Source organism: Anomaloglossus baeobatrachus, chromosome 2 (genome assembly GCF_048569485.1).
Source record: "Anomaloglossus baeobatrachus isolate aAnoBae1 chromosome 2, aAnoBae1.hap1, whole genome shotgun sequence".
NCBI classification, from domain to species: domain Eukaryota; kingdom Metazoa; phylum Chordata; class Amphibia; order Anura; family Aromobatidae; genus Anomaloglossus; species Anomaloglossus baeobatrachus.
In genome coordinates, this window is record NC_134354.1 from 34,684,899 (window position 1) to 34,709,223 (window position 24,325).

At 46.4% G+C, this 24,325-nt stretch overlaps 1 protein-coding gene across 3 annotated transcripts in view; it reads left to right on the top strand.

Moving 5' to 3' along the window:
• KCNJ6 (potassium inwardly rectifying channel subfamily J member 6) overlaps positions 1 to 24,325 on the top strand; it is a 307,706-nt gene that overhangs the window by 238,555 nt on the left and 44,826 nt on the right. For all 3 annotated transcript variants that reach the window (XM_075334985.1, XM_075334986.1, XM_075334987.1), the window contains exon 2: positions 17,733 to 18,642. In XM_075334985.1, the coding sequence (XP_075191100.1) occupies positions 17,757 to 18,642 (886 nt within the window). In that variant the 5' untranslated portion in view covers positions 17,733 to 17,756. The remainder of the gene's footprint in view (positions 1 to 17,732; positions 18,643 to 24,325) is intronic.

Sequence of the window (24,325 nt, forward strand, 5' to 3'; positions counted from 1 at the left end):
TGGCTGTCCTCCTCGACAGATCTGTGCCCCTTGCCACGATCCCCTGCGACCGAGGGTCCAGCTCCTCTAGGCCCAAACCACCATCTGCCACCTTGATGGCTTCCCAGGAGCCCTGCTTCTGTCCTCCTCTCACTTTCACTTCTCAGAACCAAGTCTCTACTTCTCTGACACTCCTGACCTCTTCTCCAACCGCCCCAGGTGGTTGGCTCTATTCCACTCAAGCCGTCCACTGGTGTGTCTGGTGGGTGTGGTGCAGGGTGTATCTAGGATTTGATTAGCTGATATAGGCAAGACCATATAGTTAGGGACCCTAAACCAAGAAGGAGGCGGATGCTGCACGGGAGGGCAGATTGTGCAATACCCTGTGACGACCTGATAGTCCAGGGGCGCCACATTGTCATAACTCAAATTATTATTTCTATTCTTCCAAATATCTCCACCAATCTCAATCCAGATGTATCACGCTGATAGGGAAAGGACGGCGTATCATTATCAGGTCATGGTGTTTGCCTGCAGTCACCACTAGGTGGAGCACACTGCATACAGAAAGCTCCCCCTAGAGGTGGATGCAGGAAGCTGGATTTTTACCATTCACCACAATGATTGAAGGGTAGCATGAGATTTGATGATTGCAAATGAAAGTTGCAGCTTCAGCCTGTATAAAGATACCATATAAAGATACAGTACGTGATGGCGGTCTGCTGTATGTCAGACCCCTAATTCACACCGGTAGGGGTGAGTATAAGTGACCCCATAACATCATTCTCTTTACCTAACCCCCCATTGAGATCAATATAATTCTGGACCATGAAGAGATTCAGACTATTTGCACTTTCTGTCGCACTCGTCCCAGAGGACAAAACTCGCAATATCTAGAGCTGAGAGAAACGATTTAACACCTCGAGACATTAGCAAAACAAGAGCGAGCGTGCCCCGGCAGGAAGGCGCAGGGGAGGCTGACGGGGGAGATAGCAGTGTGACCGGGGTGATGGCGGTGTGACCGGGGTGAGAGAGGATCGGGCAGAATCAGCGATACCACTGTTATCTCTGAACAGCAATGTCACCAAGGGAAATATCACTGCGGGCATCAAAGATCAGCTATATAAGAGGATAGATGGATAGAATCATATATAGATAGATGGATAGATAGATAGAGGGATAGATAGATAGATGGATAGAATCATATATAGATAGATGGATAGATAGATAGATAGATAGATAGATAGATGGATAGATAATAGATAGATATGTACCTCCCTGAGAGGGCTCGGCTGCTCCCTGCCTGGGCCGAGCCGCTCGAGGTCCGGGCTCGGGTTGTCGGTGGCTCGAGCGCCTCCGGACCGGGGGCCACGTCGCTCTGTTAAGGGGAGGCAGTGAGGGCTGGCGGTGTAGGACGGGGTTCGCAGCCGGGAGGCCGCATTGTTGCTGGATGAGTCGTGACGCCACCCACGGGTCGTGGTGATGGGATGCACCACCGCTGCGGCGGGAGTGAAGGGGGCTTCCGGGAGCGGTGTCGTGGCCGCAGCCTAGATGTTAGCCCCTCCGTGGGTAGGGGCGGTGTTTCCCAGGGCCCGATTGGAGATGGCGATGATGTCGGGCTGCAGGGTGCCGTACTGCGGTGCGGTGCCGTGCCCGGATCGCACTGGTGTACTCACTATTAATTCACACTCAGAGTCACTGGTAAACCAAAGTTCGGGTATGGTCGGGTCCCGCAGCCGGCTGCTTGTGTCCCCTGTGAGGCTGATGGTGGTCCCTTTCCCTTGCACCTCTTGTTTTTGCTGTTCGCTCCCCTGCCTGGACAGTGGTAGCCCACTCCCCGGCATTTAGCTGCCGGAGGAGCTCTCGGTTGCCCGCAGGCGCTGGCCTGTCGGGTGTTTGGCCCTTGGCGGTGGCTCTCACCCGGTAGCGGTGGGCTGTTGCCTTCTTTCGGGACTTTGGGTGAGGATGGACCCGTGAGGTCCAGACTGCAATCAGTTAATTTGCCTACACTCAGTGGCTTCCAAGCTAGGACGGGGGCTGAGTACCCGGTTTCTGGTGCTCCGGTAAACGGTTGACTCCCCGGTTCAGGTCCGCCGGGCTCCAACCCTGACCCGGTCCTTACGGTTCCGCCGGTCGTTGCACCGGTACTCCTGCAGGCGGCCACCACCATCTGCCTGCCTGACGTTACAAGGGTCCCAGGCTCCAACCCGGGTCCCTGACAGCCCTGCTCCTCTACACCTCCTGTCACTGTCACTAGCTGTAACTTAACTGTTTGTGTTTCCTGACTCAGGACAGTAGTCTCCTCGGTGGGCGTGTCTTTCCGCCTGACTCTGCCCACCTGGTGTGCCCTACTGGCCCTGAGGAAGGCATCAGGTCTCCCTTTCAGGTGACTGATGTGTCCTCACAGGTGATGGGGGTGTGTATGTAATGTGGTAGGTGTTGTTACCTGTGACCCCTGGGGTCCAGGGCATCACAGATAGATGGAGGGATAGATAGAATCATAGATAGATAGATGGAGGGATAGATAGATAGATAGATGGATAGATAGATAGATAGATAGAGGATAGATAGATAGAGGATAGATGGATAGATAGAGGGATAGATAGATAGAGGATAGATGGATAGATAGAGGGATAGATAGATAGAGGGATAGATAGAGGTATAGATAGATAAAGGGATAGATAGATAGAGGGATAGATAACATGGATAAAACCAAACTCATCATCTTTCCTCCATAGATCCTACCGATCTATCTTTCACAATAAATAACATCACGCTCTCCCCAGTACGGGACGTCTGCTGCCTTGGAGTATCCCTTGACTCTACTGCTACCTCACCACCACCGGAGCTGCTACCTCACCACCACTGGAGCTGCTACCTCACCACCACTGGAGCTGCTACCTCACCACCACCGGAGCTGCTACCTCACCACCACTGGAGCTGCCACCTCACTACCTCCGGAGCTGCTATCTCACCACCACCAGAGCTACCACCTCACCACCACCGGAGCTGCCACCTCACCACCTCCGGAGCTGCTACCTCACCACCACCGGAGCTGCCACCTCACCATCACCGGAGCTGCCACCTCACCACCTCCGGAGCTGCTACCTCACCACCACCGGAGCTGCCACCTCACCATCACCGGAGCTGCCATCTCACCACCTCCGGAGCTGCTACCTCACCACCACCAAAGCTGCCACCTCACCACCATTATCTGGGCTGCCACCTCACCACCACCAGAGCTGCCACCTCACCACCACCGGAGCTGCCACTTCACCACCATTATCTGAGCTGCCACCTCACCACCACCGGAGCTGCGACCTCACCACCACTGGGGCTGCCACTTCACCACCACCGGAGCTGCTGCAACCCTCCAACCTATTTCATTCCTCATCACCGTGCAGAATGTAGGCCAGATGAGGCAGGACCCTCTCTCCTCTGTACCTGTCTGTCATTGTTAGTTTACTGTAAATTATATTGGTGTTTAATATGTAACCCCTTCTCATGTACTGTAGACCACCAGGGAAAAAAATAATTACCTTATTATTTACCCTAAACTATCATGAAAGATGCATTAACCCAAGTATTAACTCACTGTTCTACTCTAGACCACCAAGGAAGATGGCATTAATCCGGACCACCCAAAAAATTAAAAATGAACCCCTTGTTCCACGATAGACCACTAAAGAAGGGGGCATTAAGCCAGACCACTAGACAATCAGTTTGTCCCTCCTGCTTTTCCTCAGCACTGAGAATGAGGGCAATACACTAGACCACCAGGGAACTAAATTTTATCTCCAAACTCTACCCTTGACCACCCATGTGGAGGACATTACCTCCTCTTAACCCCATCATCTAAGCAAGACGATCAAAGAAGAGATAAATCTCAGTCCCCCAGAGACCCAAATATTAACCCTGATTTCTCCGTATACCACTAAGAAAGGGGATAATGACCTAGGCCACCAGGGAGTCAAACATTAATATCTACTTCTTCCCCTCACCCTTCTTTGGCAAAGAAAACCAAGGAATTACATATTAATAATAACCATTAAAAGTTGATTCTCAAGTTCTCGAATGGGTAAAGTTGCATATTTTTTGCAATTTATTTATTGAAAATTCTTTAAAAGTAATGTTTAATTCTATAATGTAGTGGTCATTGCCTAGATTACCAGCCACCGCTGCAGTCTGTCAGAGGTGGCCAGTCTCCTAGGCAAGGAGTGCAGCGCTTACAAGCTCTTTGATGTAGAGCTTGTAAGCACTGCTCAAATGTGCTGAGGATGCCAGCGGCATCGGAGAAGTCATAGTCCGGACCAGCAGCTTAACCATACCGCCGGACGCCCCCATTACAGCCCCCATTAGACATCTTTATATAGATTTCTACAGATGCCCTCTAGTCCTGTAATCTCCCTTCTAATAATGTGGCATCATAAACGACCTTTAATATCTAATTGACTGAGCCGTGATGGAGCGTCCCCGTCTATACATCACCAGAGTTAATTCGTCTGGTACATTGCGCTGCGACCGACGCTCGACACGCACAGCCATCTCATCGGTCAGAGTTCACGCCTAATGAATTGTCAGCCGAAGGCTCGGAACGCGTCGCGTATCATAAATTGGCTGTAGGATGACAGATTAGACCGTTATCTGCCCCTCGATGAGGGGACTCCTGGGAAGTTTACAGCCTTGTACTCAATGTCGTTCACTAGAGTCAATTACTAGATCGGATTATTACCCAGTTGTTAATCACCTGCCAGATGCTGGTAATAGCTGGGGAGATAAACCGGAGTAACGAGAGCGGCGCAGGCGTCACACACCAATATGTACAGGTGACAGCCGCTCACAAGCTCCTGTGTGTGCCGACATAGGGTGCAAATAGAATCAGTAATATATGTACACAGTGACTGCACCAGCAGAATAGTGAGTGCAGCTCTGGAGTATAATACAGGAGATAACTCAGGATCAGTACAGGATCAGTAATGTAATGTATGTACACAGTGACTGCACCAGCAGAATAGTGAGTGCAGCTCTGGGGTATAATACAGGAGGTAATTCAGGATCAGTACAGAATAAGTAATGTATGTACACAGTGACTCCACCAGCAGAATAGTGAGTGCAGCTCTGGAGTATAATGCAGGATGTAACTCAGGATCAGTAATGTAATGTATGTACACAGTGACTGCACCAGCAGAATAGTGAGTGCAGCTCTGGAGTATAATACAGGATGCAACTCAGGATCAGTACAGGATCAGTAATGTAATGTATGTACACAGTGACTGCACCAGCAGAATAGTGAGTGCAGCTCTGGGGTATAATACAGGAGGTAATTCAGGATCAGTACAGCATCAGTAATGTATGTACACAGTGACTCCACCAGCAGAATAGTGAGTGCAGCTCTGGGGTATAATACAGGAGGTAATTCAGGATCAGTAATGTAATATATGTACACAGTGACTGCATCAGCAGAATAGTGAGTGCAGCTCTGGGGTATAATACAGGATGTAACTCAGTATCAGTAATATAATATATGCACACAGTGACTGCACCAGCAGAATAGTGAGTGCAGCTCTGGGATATCATATAGTAAGCAAGATATTCTTCCAGAAAATGAAGTATTTCTCCCAGAAAATTATTGCAATTACACATTTTGTTATACACGTGTTTATTTCCTTTGTGTGTATTAGGATAACACAAAAAAAAGGCAAATTGGACATAATTTCACACAAAACCCCACAAATAGGAGGAACAAAATTGTTGGCACATTTCCAAAATTGTAGGTAAACAACTTTGTTTCAAACTTGGGATGCTCGTTCAAACTCACCTGTGGCAAGTAGCAGGTGTGGGCAATATGGAAATCACACCTGAAATCAGATAAAAAGGGAGAAGTTGAATTGTGTGTCTGTGTGTGCCACACTAAGCATGGAGAACAGAAACAGGAGAAGAGAACTGTCTGAGGAATTGAGAACCAAAATTGTTGAAAAATATCAACAATCTCAAGGTTACAAGTCCATCTCCAGAGATCTTGATGTTCCTTTGTCCACTGTGTTTACAACCCATGGCACTGTAGCTAATCTCTCTGGACGTGGATGGCAAAGGAAAATATGATGGAAGGCTGAAGTGCAGGATAGTCTGAATGGTAGATAAGCCGCCCCCAATCAAGTTCAAAAGAAATTCAAGCTGCCCTGCAGGTGCAAGGTGCATCAGTATCAGTACAAATTATCCGTCCAGATGCAAATTAAATGAAACACTATGGAGGAGACCCAGGAGGACCCCACTCCTGATACAGACATAAAAAAGCTAGACTTCAGTTTGCCAAAATGTATGTGAGTAACAAAAATTCTTCTGGGAAAGAATATTGTGGACAGATGAGACCAAGATAAAGCTTTTTGGTAAACCACATCATTCTACTGTTTACCAAAAACGGAATTAGGCTTAGAAAGAAAAGAGCACAGGACCTACAGTCAAATATGGTGGAAGTCAAAGATGTGTTAGGGTTGAACAAAAAAAAAAAGAATTAGAGGGGCAACTGAGGACTAAAATCTGAATATTTTTAGTATTAAATATTAAAAATCCATTGTGGATCAGATATAAGAGGTCTTACGCATTTCGAGCATATTACAGGCTCTTAATCATAGATTCATGTATGTTTAAGAGTGTGTAATACGCTCAAAACGCACAAGACCTCTTATATCTAATCCACAATGGATTTTTAATATTTAATACTAAATAAAATATTCAGATTTTAGTCCTCAGTTGCCCCTCTACTTCTCTTTTTTTTGTTCAACTTTACCTATTAGCCAGACAGGTGAGGCACTTGGACATAGGGAAGCAGAGCTGGATTTGAGTTGCAATCAACGGTACGTGTTTTTATACTTGATGTTTTGGGGTTGGGTTGCTGCCTCTGGCACTGGGGGCCTTGACTGTGCACAAGGCATCATGAAATCTGAACATTACCAAATAATTTGGGGTGGCAATGTAGTGCCCAGTGTCAGATAGCTGGGTTTGTGTCCCAGGTCATGGGTCTTCCAGTGGGACAATGACCCAAAACACTTCAGGAAGCCCCAGAAATGGATGAAAATAAAGCGCTGGAGAGTCCTGAAGTGGCAGCAATGAGTCTGGATCTAAATCTCATTGACACCTGTGGAGATCCTAAAGGGAACCTGTCAGGTGCAATATGCACCCAAAATCCCGAGCAGTTCTGCGTGTATATTGCTAATCACTGCCTCACTGTCCCTGTATACTATAGCAAAGAAAAAAAGTATTTCTAAAGATCTTTTATCTTCTGCTAATGAGGCCAGGGACTAGTCCCAAGGGCGTTAAGGCGGTGTCACACACGTCATGATCTATCGTGCGATCGCACCCGCCCCCGTCGTTTGTGCGTCACGGGCAATTAGTTGCCCGTGGCGCACAAAGTCGTTAACCCCCTGTCACACGTACTTACCTCCCAGACGACCTCGCTGTGGGCGGCGAACATCCTCTTCCTGAAGGGGGAGGGACGTTCGGCGTCACAGCGACGTCACACAGCGGCCGTCCAATAGAAGCGGAGGGGCGGAGATGAGCGGGACGTAACATCCCGCCCACCTCCTTCCTTTTGCATTGCCGGCGGACGCAGGTAATCTGTGTTCGTCGTTGCCGAGGTGTCACACGGAGCGATGTGTGCTGCCTCGGGAACGATGAACAACCGGCGCGCAGAAGGAGGACCGACATTTTGAAAATGAACGACGTGTCAACAGGCAACGATAAGGTGAGTATTTTTGCTCATTCACAGTCATTCGGAGATGTCACACGCTACGATATGTCTAACGATGCCGGATGTGCGTCACGGAATCCGTGACCCCGACGACATATCGCCCAATATATTGTAGCGTGTGACGCCGCCCTCATATTCCCCGACTAGTCCGCCCTCTTAGCATGTTAGCACGCCCACAGGGGTGTACTAACATGCTATTAAATGCAGCGTCACCAGTGGTGCCACGCATACCTGTGTCCTCTGCGACCGCACTTCTGAGTCCCTATGGGCATGCTACCATGCTAAGAAGGTGGACTAGTCTGGGGATATAACGTTCAGGGGACTAGTCCATGGCCTCATTAGCATAATACTTTTTCTAAAGATCTCTTTATCTATTCTGGTGTATACAGGGACGGTTAGGCAGTGATTAGCAATATGCACCCAGAACTGCTCGTGGTCCGGGGTGCATATTGCACCTGACAGATTTCCTTTAAAATTGCGGTTGGGAGAAGACACCACCATATATGAGAGACCTGCAGCAGTTTATAAGAACAGTCCAAGATTCCAGGTGAGAGGAGGAGGAAGCTTGTGGACGGTTATAGGAAGCGACGGATTGCAGTTATTTATTCCAAAGGGTAAAGGGCGTGACACCCAAATATTAAGTTGAGGGGAACAACAATTATGAACGTCCCCTTTTTGGAGTTTTGAGTGAATCTCTGTCCAATTTGCCTTTTTTGTGTTGTTCCAATACACACAGAGGAAATAAATGATGATAGTGTGCCGCCCCCGTGGAAGCAGCCAAGCTGCTCGGATCCGGGTTCGCTGTGGCTCGAGGGTCTCCGGACCCGGGGGTCGTGCGGCCACTCAAATGAAAGGGGGGGTATTTACAGGGGAATTGGTATGTACTTCATGACACCACCTGTGGTGTACGGTAATTTGGGAAGTACCACCGCTGCCGTTGGGAGCACCTGGGGTGATGAAGTGGGGCAGGAAGGTGTTGTAACCCTCTACTAGTAGGGGGGATGCCCCGGGACTCGGTGAGGGGGATGCCGTGGGATGCAGGGGTCACTCTCATACTCACTCAGTTCTTAAGCAGACACTGACAACCGGGTTAACCAAGTCTCTGAGTACTGCTGCCGCTGAGGGGAACTCGTCCGGGTCCCGTCCCCAATGGTGCTGCCTGGTGATCCGTGACCTGCCTCCTGGCACTTAGTTTGACTTCAACTTGTGGGTCCGGTAGCATGGAACTAGCCGGGCCCCGCTCCCTACTATGGCTAAGTATGGGAGCTTGCTTTCAGGGCTCACGCTTGGGATTTTCTGGACCGTTTTACTTTGGAAAGTCCCAACCCCCTGTTGCGTTAATGCCCCGATTCTGGAGTGGGTGGGAATGAATCATAAAGACTCTGTTCTCCTCAGTTGAATTGTCAGGTTGCCTGAAGCTACTCCCCAACCTAGGGTACGTGTACCCCATCGTGCCTTCGGTCCCGGACCGGTGATAGTGATTTGCTGCCGGCTGTCCACCTCGACAGATCCAGGCCCCTTGCCACAATCCCCTGCGACCGGGGGTCCGACTCTTCTAGGCCCAGACCACCATATGCAACCTAGACAGCTTTTCCAGGAGCCACAGCTCCCAACCTCCTCTCACTCTCTCTTCCTGACTACTTCTTTCTACTACTGACTACACTCCTCACCTCCCCTCCCTGACACCCCCAAGTGGGCGACTCTATTCCACTGAAGCCATCCACTGGTGTGTCTGGTGTGTCTGGTGGGTGTGGTGCAGGGTGTATCTAGGAATTGATTTGCTGTTGGAGGCAACACCATTTAGTTAGGGACCCAGAACCAAGAGGGAGGCGGAATACTGCACGGAAGGGCAGCTTGTGCAGTACCCTGTGATGACCTTATAGTCCAGGGGCGTCACAATAACAAAACAAAATAGGAGAAATACAACATTTTCTTGAACAATTTCAAGGGTGCCAACACTTTCAGCCATGACTGTACGACACAAGCGCTCATTGCAAGTCTATGAGAGTCAGAACTTACTTTGATTTATGACCTCCGGTGTGCTCCATAAAGCACATGAGCTGCTGCAGGTCACAAATCTCCGGAGACCAACATGAGCAACACTGGAAATAGATGAAGACGGCTGCAGGTGAGTATAAGACATGGGGCAGGAGACTTACAACAGGAGATATAAGTATTGAGCACGTCACCAACTTTTTAAATAAATATATTTCTACAGGTGATATTTATATGAATTTTACACCAGATATGGGTAATATCCCATCCAATCCACAAAGGCAAATTAATCAAACCATAGATGTCCATACATTTAGTGATGTGTAATAATGAGAAAGAAGACACAGGGAAAAAGTATTGAACACGTTACTGAAATTTATGTATTACTTAATACAAAAGTCTTTGTTGGTGATGAAGTTTCATGACACCTCCTGTATAAAGAAATTGGTCTCCTGCTTTGCTCAGGTGTGATTTCGGCCCATTCATCCACACAAACACTCTTCACATTATGCAGGTCCCGGCTTCTTCTTTGATCTCTGAGCTTTAGTTCCTTCCATACATTTTCTATTGGATTCAGCTCTGGTGATCGGCTCGGCCATTCTAGTGTGACGCCCTGGCACAGCCAGGTTGTCACATAAAGAGTTAATCCTCCTTGGTAATCTGATCTCACACCGGTGCAGCCAGAGAAGCACAGCCCCAGTGCAAGGGAAAAGCAGAGGAGAGGGGAGGGGCTGGAGCAGACAGTGTGTGGAGGCAGACAGGATGGAAGTCTGGAGGAGTTAGCTCCCGGCTGGGAGTGAAGTGTGCTCTGAGAGGGCCGGGACAGGCCGTAGTGAGGAAGGGGCCAGAACAGGTAGCCGGAGCCGGGCGGTGGCCCCTCGGTACCTGGGTACCCGGATCACTACAGGGGAGTGATTCCCCGTTCCCGGCTGAGGAGCAGTGGAAGAGAGTGGAGAGAAAGACACTTGCTGCAGGGAAAGAACAACCAGGGCTGCTGCACCGTGTGTGGGATACAAACACCCCCGTACCGAAGGCTGCGGACACCGGCAATTCTTAGTTCACCAGTGACTCCGTGTGACTTTATTGTGAGTACACTCGTGCCCTCGGGCACTGCACTGCAGCACTGCGCCCTGCCGCCCCCTGCTTACCCCATCATCGGGCCCCGGGACAACCAACCCCCCTACCCACGGAGGGGACATAACAACTACGCTGCTCCCTGTCATCGCTCCCGGGATCCCCTTCCAGAGCAGCGGTGGTGTTCCACCATCACCACAACCGTGGGTGGCGTCACGGACAATCTCCCCTAACAAAACCCCTTTTACTGTGGAGCCTGGGATCACAGACCGGGTCACGCCATCGTGATACCCACAGAAGTGACTCTGTGGCCCGGATCTGAGTACTCCTGGTCCCCGGGCGAAACATTTGGCGTCACGAACAGGATCGAACCCATCCAGTTATCTGGAGGAAGTGCGCCTTATTCTGGACTATCAGCGGTGATCCGCTGCAAAAATCTTAAAGTCGCCATCTTTGCCGCCATTTTGGCGCGAAAATCTCCTGCCCAGCACCTTCTTCCCCAAGCGTTGGGCGCGAAAAAGAGGCTCCGCCCCCCCGAGAACGCGGGCGGAAGTGAAGCTCCGGAGGACCGGAAGCGAAAGAGAAAGTTTAAAAGTTGCTGGAAGGACTGCTCCCGAGTACCAAGGGGGAGCAGTAGAAAGGAACCGCAGCTTATGTGACAAGGACTGTGGAAGCAGGGACGCCAGGACTCTGCCAGCATTTGGTTCCTGGAAGAGGCCGCCGCAGCGATGCACCGAGCCGTTACCCCTGTTACCGGTAGCGGAGCCCGCAGCGCCTGTTGGGGAGGACCCAGACCTGGGGTCCCCAGGCCTCACCTTTGTCACCACCCTGCCACCGGCCCCGGCAGTCCGCCCGGCCGCGATGGAGATGACGACGGCTCCGGCAGTCCGCCCGGCCGCAACGGCAGCGAAGTACCGGTCCCGTTGACCAATCGGGAGCCGTTTCTGGACTGGGGTCAAGGGGTGCTGCCTGGGTTTTAGGGGCAGCACCAAGGCTAGGTTGTTTGGGTGGGTGACTAAAGGAACCGTTACCCTGTTATTATTAAAAGTGTTGGACTGTTACTGCAATGTTAAAGTGATGTGCATCCCGTTTTGGGAGGATTGAAAATGTTTGAAATGTTTTATTTTTTTTCAGTTTAATAAAATGTCGGTGCCTAGCCGGCCCGAGGACGGGCCGTGTTTTACCAAGGGGGTGTGTGACGCCCTGGCACAGCCAGGTTGTCACATAAAGAGTTAATCCTCCTTGGTAATCTGATCTCACACCGGTGCAGCCAGAGAAGCACAGCCCCAGTGCAAGGGAAAAGCAGAGGAGAGGGGAGGGGCTGGAGCAGACAGTGTGTGGAGGCAGACAGGACGGAAGTCTGGAGGAGTTAGCTCCCGGCTGGGAGTGAAGTGTGCTCTGAGAGGGCCGGGACAGGCCGTAGTGAGGAAGGGGCCAGAACAGGTAGCCGGAGCCGGGCGGTGGCCCCTCGGTACCTGGGTACCCGGATCACTACAGGGGAGTGATTCCCCGTTCCCGGCTGAGGAGCAGTGGAAGAGAGTGGAGAGAAAGACACTTGCTGCAGGGAAAGAACAACCAGGGCTGCTGCACCGTGTGTGGGATACAAACACCCCCGTACCGAAGGCTGCGGACACCGGCAATTCTTAGTTCACCAGTGACTCCGTGTGACTTTATTGTGAGTACACTCGTGCCCTCGGGCACTGCACTGCAGCACTGCGCCCTGCCGCCCCCTGCTTACCCCATCATCGGGCCCCGGGACAACCAACCCCCCTACCCACGGAGGGGACATAACAACTACGCTGCTCCCTGTCATCGCTCCCGGGATCCCCTTCCAGAGCAGCGGTGGTGTTCCACCATCACCACAACCGTGGGTGGCGTCACGGACAATCTCCCCTAACAAAACCCCTTTTACTGTGGAGCCTGGGATCACAGACCGGGTCACGCCATCGTGATACCCACAGAAGTGACTCTGTGGCCCGGATCTGAGTACCCCTGGTCCCCGGGCGAAACACTAGCAGATTTATTTTCTTCCTCTGAACCCAAGTGAGACTTTCCTTGGCTGTGTGTTTGGCATCCTTGTCTTCCTGAAATGTCCTCCCTCGTTTCATCTTCATCAGTCTGGTAGATGGCGGCAGATTTTTATCCAGAATGTCTTGATGCATTTGTCCATTCATCTTTCCTTCTATTATATGACGTTTCTCAGTGCCCTATACAGAAAATCAGAAAACTCTGCCTCACACCATGATGTTCCCATCTCCAAATTGCTTCCATTCCTCATTATACGAGTACAAGCTTTCTCCTCCCCTTCTCTTCAGTGTCCCTTTGACGTCAGACCAGACTATATTCTCCCAGTATTTCACAGGCTTCTCTATATGTTGTTGAGCAAATTTTAACTCTCTTGAACCTGCTTTTGCGTTCAGCAATGGGTCTTGCGTGGTGACCGTGCATACAAACGAAATGTACCTGCTGATTGCAGGTCTTTCTGAAGCTCTCTACAGGTAGTTCTTGGCTCTTTGACAACTCTTCTGATAATTATTTTCACTCCTCAGCATTAAATGTTGTAGGGAGCATCTGGTTGTGGTCGGTTTATGGTGAAATTATTATCTGTCCCCTTCTGAATTATGGCCCCATCAGCGCTCACTGGAACTTTGAGTAGTTTTGAAATTCCTCTGTAACCAATGCCATCAGTTTGTTTTGTAAAAATAAGGTTGTGAATGTTTTGAGACTGCTCACTGGTTTTACCCATCATGAGATGTTTCTTGTGTGGCAACTTGGTAAAGAGATCCCTTTTTATAGGCCATCAGTTGAACCAGTTGATATTATTTGTCACTAAGTGGCATGATTTCTTTCTAATTAAAGACAGATATCAGCTATTGTGATGACTTCCCATGGCTTTTTGCACCTCTCTTTCTGCATGTGTTCATTCCAGGTCTTTTTGTAGCTCTCCACAGGTGGTTCTTGGCTCTTTGACAACTCTTCTGATAATTATTTTCACTCCTCTGCATGAAAAGTTGTAGGGAGCATCTGGTTGTGGTCGGTTTATGGTGAAATTATTATCTGTCCCCTTCTGAATTATAGCCCCATCAGCGCTCACTGGAACTTTGAGTAGTTTTGAAATTCCTCTGTAAACAATGCCATCAGTTTATTTTGCAACAATAAGGTTGTGAATGTCTTGAGACAGCTCACTGGTTTTACCCTTCATGAGATGTTTCTTGTGTGGCAACTTGGTAAAGAGATCCCTTTTTATAGGCCATCAGTTGAACCAGTTGATATTTGTCACTAAGTGTTATATTTCTTTCTAATTACTGACAGATATCAGCTAATGTGATGACTTTCCATGGCTTTTTGCACCTCTCTTTCTGTATGTGTTCAATACTTTTTCCCTGTGTCACCTCTCATTATTACACATAACGTAATTTATGGATGTCTATGGTTTACTATAGTTGCCTGTATACAAATGTGGCAAAGTATTAATTGATTATGATGACCCCCTAGTAGATTTTCCTGCAGTCCTATGTAAAGGTAGCTGTGCAGAGTAACTCAGCTCCACTACATTGAAAAAAAAAAACCTGTAAAAACTCATGTTGTTTTGAGACCAGCTCACTGGCCAAACTGCTTATGAAAAATGTATAGTGTTTGGCTGCGTTATGTCAGCGCTATATACATTTCCCCAATGTGACCCAATTTAAAGTGGCAATGCGGTTACATGTACATTTCCCATCGCCTCTGCCCTTGAGCATGGAAAGGAAGAGATCTAGAGTTATGTTTAATCAAAACCATAGACCGTGTAAAGCAGAGAGGAAGCAAATAAAGACTGGCCTCCATTACCGAGTATTGTTCTACATGATATGAAATGTATATTATATGGACTCACTGAATTTCTACATAGATGCCACGTTCTATAGCCTCGTATATGGGTTGTCCACGTTTTGGACATTTTTTTTTTCTTACTTAAAAACATTGATTTGGGGTTGAATATAATTTTTGCAATTGGGTTTGATTAAAAATTTTGCATTGTTTGTCTGCCATATCCTCTGTGTTCTTCTATCTATTGCTGCCTGCAGAATTAGTTAGCTGAGAATCCATTAGAATCCATCAGAAATTTGTCAGAATTCATCAGCTCACTATGATAGATTGATATGGAGCTTGTAATGCTTTTATCTAGCTTTATTCCCAGCTTATGTTTCACCATGGACCACATCAAAGGCGGGGAAGCAGCCTGGAAAAGGTGGTGGGACAAAGTTTTCAATAGAATCCAATTGCAAAGATATTATGCAGTCCCAAATTTATTTAATAAATAAATCTAATATATAAAGCTGAGTGTATGTGTGTGTGTGTGTGTGTGTGTGTGTGTGTGTGTGTGTGTGTGTGTGTGTGTGTGTGTGTGTATGTCCGTTAAAGAAATCTGCACCATCGCATTTACAATCACGAAATTTTGCACAGACACCTCATGTGACTCAGGGAACGTCATAGACTATGTTTGGACGGAAAAATTTAACCCCGCTCTTTACAGTTACTCTCCAAAAAACCTGCCTTCATTAAAGTCAATGGAGCTGCGAGCTATTAGCTTATTATTAGGAGCTGTGATTGGTTGCTATAGGAACAAAATAAATTGTTAGTATAAGAAGCTTATGTGTGAGGTAATAAGATGTCGGTGGAGAGACGGATTTAGTCAGAGAGAGAGACAGACAGTGAAAGAGACAGACAGAGGCAGACAGACACAGACAGGCAGACAGAGACAGACAGGGAAACAGACAGAGCCAGACAGGGAAAGAGGCAGCCAGACAGGGCAAGAGACAGAGACAAGGAAAGACACAGGAAAAGAGACAGAGACAAGTAAAGAGACAGGGAAAGAGACAGAAACAGACAGGGAAAGAGACAGAGACAAGGAAAAACACAGAGACAGACGGGGAAAGAGACAAACGGGGAAAGAGACAGAGACAAGGAAAGAGACAGAGACAAGTAACTAGACAGGGAGAAAGACAGAGACAAGTAAAGAGACAGACAAGTAAAGAGACAAGGAAAGAGACAGAGAAAAGTAAAGAGACAAGGAAAGAACGAGGGGAACGAGACAGACCTGGAATGAGACAGACGTGGAACGAGACAGACGGGGAAAGAGACAGACAGGGAAAGAGACAGACGGGGAAAGAGACAGACGGAGAAAGAGGCGGACGGAGAAAGAGACAGACGTGGAAAGAGACAGACGTGGAAAGAGACAGATGTGGATAGAGACAGACCTGGAACGAGACAGACCTGGAACGAGACAGATGGGGGAAGAGACTGACAAACACAGACAGACACAGAGATAGAGAGAGACAGACAGACAGAGAGACTGACACAGAGACAGACAGAGAGACTGATACAGACAGACAGAGACAGACAGACAGAAACTCGATGAGAGACAGTTACTATCCTGGGCAACGCACGTGTACTACAGCTAGTAAATAAATAAAAGGTCCCTTAAGGAGGAGGGATGCGGCTAATTTTTGTTTTTGTTCCTTTTAATTTTTTCCTCCACTTCATACAGAAGGCTTAACGTTTGTATTTTTCCTCTGATGTAGATGAGTATTTGTTTTTTTGCAGGATGGGATGATGTTTACCAGATTTTGTACTGAAAAATGGGGGAAAAATTCAAGTGCGGTGAAATAGTGAAAAAAAAAACCAATTCCTACATTGTTTTGAGCTTTTGTTTTCAGCTTGTTCATCATGCAGTAAAAATAATACATAACTTCCCAAGTCAGAAAACTAAGGCGAGGTCGAATGTGTATAGTTTTTTTATTTTAATACTGTTAATAAAATGTACTTTTTGGTAAAAATAATAAATTGTGCCACCATTTTTTGTTACCTATAACTTTTTATTTTTCTGCCAACAGAGGGTTTGTTCTTTGCGTGCCGAGCAGTAGTTTTTTATGTGATGTTTTGATTGTTTTTTATTGCATTTTTTGGAGGAAACGGGGCAACCGGAAAACAATATTGTCATTTTGTTTTGTTTTTTTCTTTATGACATTTATCTGATGGGGTAAAGAAAAATTATGTTTTGATAGATGAGATTTTTAGAGATTCTTCCAAATGTTGCTCTACCAAATGTGTTTTTTTTAGTTATTTTTTAATTTCCATAATTTTTACCTGAGGAAAATGGAGGGTGATTCAATTTTTTTTTTAAAGTTTTACACATACAATTAATAGTTACACTGCACTACTCAGTATTACAGTATACAATAAAACTCACATCTCATAGAAGACCAGCTTCTGGCAGAGCTTCACAGGAGTACCAAGATGGCATCACGAGCGTCCGTCAGTAGGTCTCCTGCTGCTTTGGCAATCCATCAAATTCCTGCAATCTTTTCATGGGTGGGGAATGATGTGCTCTAGAACCCTAATCAGGATTGTACCATATAAATGGCACTATAATGTCCCCACAGTACATTCCCCCACACACAGTATGATGTCCCCACAGTACGTTCCCCCACACACAGTATGATGTCCCCACAGCACATTCCCCCACACACAGTATGATGTCCACACAGTACATTCCCCCACACACAGTATGATGTCCCCATGGTACATTTCCCCACACACAGTATGATGTCACTACAGTACGTTCCCCCCACACACAGTATGATACCCAGTATGTATCCCCCACACACAATATGATGTCCTCACAGCACATTCTCCCACACAGTGTGATGTCCCCACAGTACATTCCCCACATACAGTATGATGTCCACACAGTACATTCCCCCACACACAGTATAATGCCCCCACAGTACATTCCCCACATACAGTATGATGTCCACACAGTACATTCCCCACACACAGTATAATGCCCCCACAGTACATTCCCTCACACACTGTGTGATGCCCCCACAGTACATTTCTCATACAGAAATCTCCTTAAAGTTGTAATACTTTTGTTTTTTCTTTTTCATGTTGTCAGCATCCCAGCATCAGATAAGTCCTGATGGAGCAAGACGTGGAGAGTCCTATCTCGATACGGCAACCAAAGCTCCCGAAACACATCAGAGAGGACTTCAAGCAAAAATGCACAAAACGGAAGATCCAGAGATATGTACGCAAGGATGGAAAGTGCAACGTTCACCATGGGAATGTCCGAGAAACTTACCGCTATCTGAGTGACATCTTTACCACTTTGGTGGATCTAAAATGGAGGTTCAACCTGTTGATATTTGTTATGGTTTACACAATAACATGGTTGTTTTTTGGAATGATATGGTGGCTTATAGCATACATTCGAGGAGATCTGGAGCATTTACAAGACAAAGACTGGAATCCTTGTGTGGATAATCTTAATGGGTTTGTTTCAGCTTTTTTATTCTCAATAGAGACAGAGACAACTATTGGCTATGGTTATAGGGTCATCACAGACAAGTGTCCAGAAGGTATCATACTTCTACTAGTACAGTCTGTTTTAGGTTCAATCGTCAATGCTTTTATGGTTGGCTGCATGTTTGTAAAAATATCCCAACCTAAAAAGAGGGCTGAGACTTTGGTCTTTTCAACTAATGCCGTCATCTCCATGAGGGATGGAAAACTGTGTCTGATGTTTCGGGTGGGGGATCTTAGGAACTCACACATTGTCGAGGCATCAATAAGAGCGAAATTGATCAAATCCAAACAGACGAAGGAAGGGGAGTTCATACCACTGAACCAGACCGACATGAACGTCGGCTACGACACCGGAGATGATCGTCTGTTTTTGGTTTCTCCATTAATTATAAGCCATGAAATCAATCCGCACAGCCCATTTTGGGATATTTCAAAAGCTCAGTTACCAAAAGAAGATCTAGAGATCGTGGTCATCTTGGAAGGAATGGTTGAGGCAACAGGTAATTTTGGTATAATGTTATTAATTTTCAATCTCTCTACAGTATGTTCTGTTATTATGTTGGTTTGTTAGACTTGGTCATACGTCCAGGTCAACTTTTTTTTGGGTAAAAGATCTTTAAGCTAGACCTATCGAAAGTCAAAGAAAACTCAAGCTCTTTACAAACTGTTAGTTTACGCAAACCCTTGTGCCCCAAAGTATCACTTAGCTAAGTACGATAGATTTCATTAGTGGCTCGACAACAGTCAAAGGACGAAACATACTAACGACATTTGTAAGGACTGGAGATTTGGTAATTTCTCCGAAAAACAGTGGAAAAAAGTCAGCTAAACCAGACTATTTCAACAGGACCAGTGGAACCCGTAAAGGTTCTTCTGGGAAGATTAGTCACCACCAGACCAAATCTGGAGGCCGCATAGTTCCTTCTTTAATAGTGAGCAAATACATGTGTGTCTGGAGAAGAGGTCATCTATCTAACGACAACTGAGATGTATGGGCACTAAGATATATGGGCTCCCTTAGGAATCAACTATCTGTTGAATTTTCTATCTAAGCTTCAGGATATTGAAATACCGGTTAAAATTTCAATACACACAGAAAATCAATGGTTTTAGATAAATTTCCTATAAATTGTGGTGACTTGTATTGACAAAATGGACAATATAGGCCAGGAGAGGTTTGGCTAGAAATGGTCAGGTACCTTGGCACCATTGGACACCACATTAAATAGTATGTTCACCATGGTGGTTTTCGGCTAAAATGTTCCTTTTTAAAGGAGTTATTCTACAATCACAACTTATTACCTTTCCATAGGATATGGTGATAATTGTCTGATCCCTGACGGTTCTTTTTTCACCTACATTTTAATGGAAAGATGCCCGGTTACTCCAGCTCTAATTATAGTTTACAGGACTGATGAAGAAACCTAAATATTGTCCCGAAGCTCTCTCCATCAGTCCTATAGATAGTGAATGGAGCAATGATCAGTGATGATCCCAGTGGTCTATCTATTTTATAGTTATCTAAATCAGCCTTAAAATCAGCATATGAAGGATGGGAAGTTTGCTGTCTACACCTCTACTGGTCATTCATATACCCCTTTCACCATGTTTTTGCATGACTGAGATGCCATCAAGTGATGGAACATCCTGGCAATATAAAAGAAGCTCTTATCTCATCCGAGCTGGTGTAGATGTCATGGCTGTCTCACTGTTATTAGAGACTTGTGACATGATCTGTGTCAAATTCTCTTTTTGCCATCTGAGATTCCTCACATTAATTGTATTCCCTTTCCGTTGGTACTGAAAGGGTTAATGGCAGTTTTGCTTTCCAGCAGCTTCTGATTCCTGGCCTCAGGTGCTTCCGGTTGGCGACCACTCCTTTCCCCTATATATGGTCACATCTCCCAGTACAGGGCACCCGTTATGCTGAATCCATTCTGTAGCTAGGCCTCATGGTGGAAGGAGCTGCTGGGGCTCTTGTTGCTGTGAAGCGGTGTAGGCTGTAGTCCTGGTGCCTGACTGCAGCTGTAAAGCTCGGTTTTATCCTTTGTTGTTTCCCTGTCTGTCGTACCTTACCTTCATGTTGTATTAGTGCAGCGGTGGGACTAGTGATCCTCACCAGCCAACTCACTAGCTAGGGTTATTTCCAGGTCTCTCAGGGTTACAGGTATCCTGCTCAGCGACAGGTGTGGAACCTGTATAGGGACTGGCTAGGAGTGCAGGGTGCAGCTGTAGATAAGTGTAGGAGGTGTCCCGTCTTCCTCTTCACTAGCACCAGGGCCCACCATTTTTTAAGTGTCCCCGGTCTACCCCTTTTTTGTTGTGGTGAACCCCCAGTTTGTTGTATGTCTTGCCTCATGCCAGACTTTCCCCAAGTCCGTGCATGACAATAGAAGTTTCCAATTATATGAGTGCACATTTAGTTCATTGCCCCTCGATTCATATATCTGTTGATATAATCCTGGTGTGTTCTAGCCCCAGCTAAAGATCCAATGGGTATGTTTAAAAAGCATCAACCTTTATTAATATTTAATTCCCCTTGATTAAACATGGCTCAACCCTGCAGCATTTTTCTGTTTATTTTGTTATCCTAATATAACATATCTTCATTTAAAGGGATCCTGACAGCAGATTCGAACTATGACTCAAACACTGCCTGCGTTATGGCGTTGTGTCATACCTTCAAACACTGCGGCATTTCAGGAAAGAAACATTCTTTGAAAAATGAGCCGGAGAGTAAACATCTTAGATATGTAGTTCAAGGCAAGTTCATGATGGTTTCTTCCCTCTCTGATTTCCTTGACTGACAGGTACCTCTCTTTAGACACACATAGGGAAAGATCTGTCAAACTAGGGGACTGCGGAAGAGAGAAGATGTTGGGGATTTGCTTCGGATTATTCATCCAAGATACCCTCATTCTCTTTAAATTGTACATATTAAGGACTTTTTATACCATTGCTTTTTTAATTTCTATAACTATCCCATTAGGCAGCTCATTTCCTCCCTATAAATATTCCTTTCGGACTCAACCTAAAAAAACCGTTGAGTACACACTGGTTTCTGGGAGTCTTCTGTGGTACACATGAGATTTGCCAACTTTTCCAGGAGTCAAGTAGGTCAACCCTGTTTTTGAGAAGGTTCCTGAGCCTTCCCGAGAGAGTTGGAAAGTTTGCCCATTGTGTGAACATCATCCCGATTCCCATCACTTGTGTAGGCTGGTGACACCAGGAACTGTGTCATCAAAAAGAAAGTGTTAGGAAGTAGGGGCCGGGGGTGATTTTCATATTGGGCTGTATCTGACTAGGGAAGAGGTTTTGGTGGTCGAGGGGCTGTGCGGCAGCATTTGTAGGTTTGGGTCGAAAGTGTGTCTATGTGTGGAGCAGTCAGTAAGGTCCGTCTGTCCTCAGAATACTGGAAAGGCTGCAATAGTAAAGGGGAATGGGTCCTAGAGATAGAAACTCATAAGAAGGGATGGCTCACCAGACGTCTGGAAAACTTGACAAATCTCCCAAGAACTAGAAAAGGCTCTCGAAAAGAAACTCTCTCCTGACCTTTTTTTCATTGCTGTGACCCTGGACTCCTTCAGTATGAGGTATACTGAGGGGGAAGGAAAGTGGCATTATCACGCTGTAACTACCGAGGTTCTGCCAGATACACGGGAATCCCTGGCGAGCACCCCAACACACAGGGTACACGATACCCTGGCACTAGGGAAAGGGGAGCAGAGTCACCTCCTAAACTCAACTGAGGCTAATCCCGGCACTCCGTAACATACCTATACGGGTTCTTTCACCCCGTCGACGATCACATGGCTGTCTCTGTCTTTCCCTGGACTCAGCCCTGTATAGTGCACAGGGCAGCAGGAACGCTAGTCTCGTTCTAGATTAAAGAAACAAAGAGGATTAGACAGACAGATGTAAAATAAACAGCAATCATACAAAGCACTCCAAACAACAAGCGGTAAGAATGAGGGACGGACCAGAGGGGAAAAAACAAAAATTACTAAGGAAGGGAAAACAACACAACTTTCACACAGCAAATGTTCTTTGAATGGCTTCCTGGTCTACAACTCACAGGTTCCCTCTAAAGGCAAGTAAAGCAGAAACTATCACCAGGGATTTACCTGGACTAGGAGAGAGGTCTTTATAGAGGTGATTAGCAATAGAGAACAGCTGCCCATTCCGTTCATTCAGAATTTCAGAAACCAGAGGATCTATTTAACCCTAGCAGTGTTGGATAGAGGAGAATCTGCACAGCCAGCAGTAGTAGCCTATCAAACGTGTATGAAGCCCTGCGCTGTGATCTCCTGACACCAGTAATCGGAGGGACCACTCTCCATCGAGTTACTCTCGTGACAGGCATTTGTAGGGCATGATGTGTTACTCTTAATAGACTGTACCAATTTAGAACTGAGAACTTGCAATGAGTTCACAGGAGATGATTCCCAGTTGCATGATAGGGCCTAAGAAAAGTGGAATCTTCATGCAAAAAAGTTTAGTGCACCGCACTCTGGAATCTCCTGCAAGAACAATTCAAAAAGTTGGCAAGCAAGGAACTTAGATACAGATTTTGACCAAATTTTGTGGTGGATTCTAATTTTTTTTGACATGGATGGAAATAGATGGAGATTAAGTGTGCATTTTGTAAGCTACAGGGGGTAAGGAAAGTATTCAGACCCCTTTAAATTTTTCACTCTTTGTTTCATTGCAGCCATTTGGTAAATTCAAAAAAAGTTCATTTTTTTCTCATTAATGTACACTCTGCACCCCATCCCCCATCTTGGCAGAAAAAAACCAGAAATGTAGAAATATTTGCAAAATTATTAAACACAAAAAACTGAAATATCACATGGTCATAAGTATTCAGACCCTTTGCTCAGACACTTATATTTAAGTCACATACAGTCTATTTCCTTGTGATCTTCCTTGAGATGGTTCTGCTCCTTCATTGGAGTCCAATTGTGTTTAATTAAACTGATAGGACTTGATTTGGAAAGGCACACACTGTCTATATAAGACTTTACAGCGCATGTCAGAATCATGAAGACAAAGGAACTGCCCAAGGAGCTCAGAGACAGAATTGTGGCAAGGCACAGATCTGGCCAAGGTTACAAAAGAATTTCTACAGTACTCAAGGTTGCTAAAAGCACACTGGTCTCCATAATCCTTAAGTGGAAGACATTTGTGACCACCAGATCTCTTCCTAGACCTGGCCATCCAGCCAAACTGAGCAATCGTGGGAGAAGAGCCTTGGTGAGAGAGGTAAAGAATAACTCTAAGATCACTGTGGCTGAGCTACAGAGATGCAGTAGGGATATGGGAGAAAGTTCACTACAGCCCTCCACCAGTCAGGCCTTTATGGCAGAGTGGCCCGACGGACGCTTCTCAGTGCAAGACATACGAAAGCCTGCATAGCGTTTGCAAAAAAAAATACTTGAAGGACTCCCAGGCTATGAGAAATAAGATTCTCTGGTCTGATGAGACGAAGATAGAACTTTTTGGTGATAATTGTGAGCAGAATGTGTGGAGAAAACCAGGCACTGCTCATCATCTGCCCAATACAATCCCAACAGTGAAACATGGTGGTGGCAGCATCATGCTATGGGGGTGTTTTTCAGCTGCAGGGACAGGACAACTGGTTGTAATTGAAGGAAAGATGAATGCTGCCAAGTACAGAGATATCCTGGAAGAAACCTCTTCCAGAGTACTCCGGACCTCAGACTTGGCAGAAGGTTCACCTTCCAACAAGACAATGACCCTAAGCACACAGCTAAAATAACAAAGGAGTGGCTTCAGAACAACTCTGTGACCAATCTTGATCGGCCCAGCCAGACCCCTGACCTAAACCCAACTGAGCATATCTGGAGAGACCTGAAAATGGCGTCCACCAACGTTTACCATCCAACCTGACGGAACTGGAGAGGATCTGCAAGGAAGAATGGCAGAGTATCCCCAAATCTAGGTGTGAAAAACTTGTTGAATCATTCCCAAGAAGACTCATGGCTGTACTAGCTCAAAAGGAGCTTCTACTCAATACTCAGCAAAGGGTCTGAATACTTATGACCATGTGATATTTCAGCTTTTCTTGTTTAATAAATTTTCAAAAATTTCTACATTTCTGTTTTTTTTCTGTCAAGATGGGGGATGGGGCGCAGAGTGTACATGAATGAGAAAAATATGAAC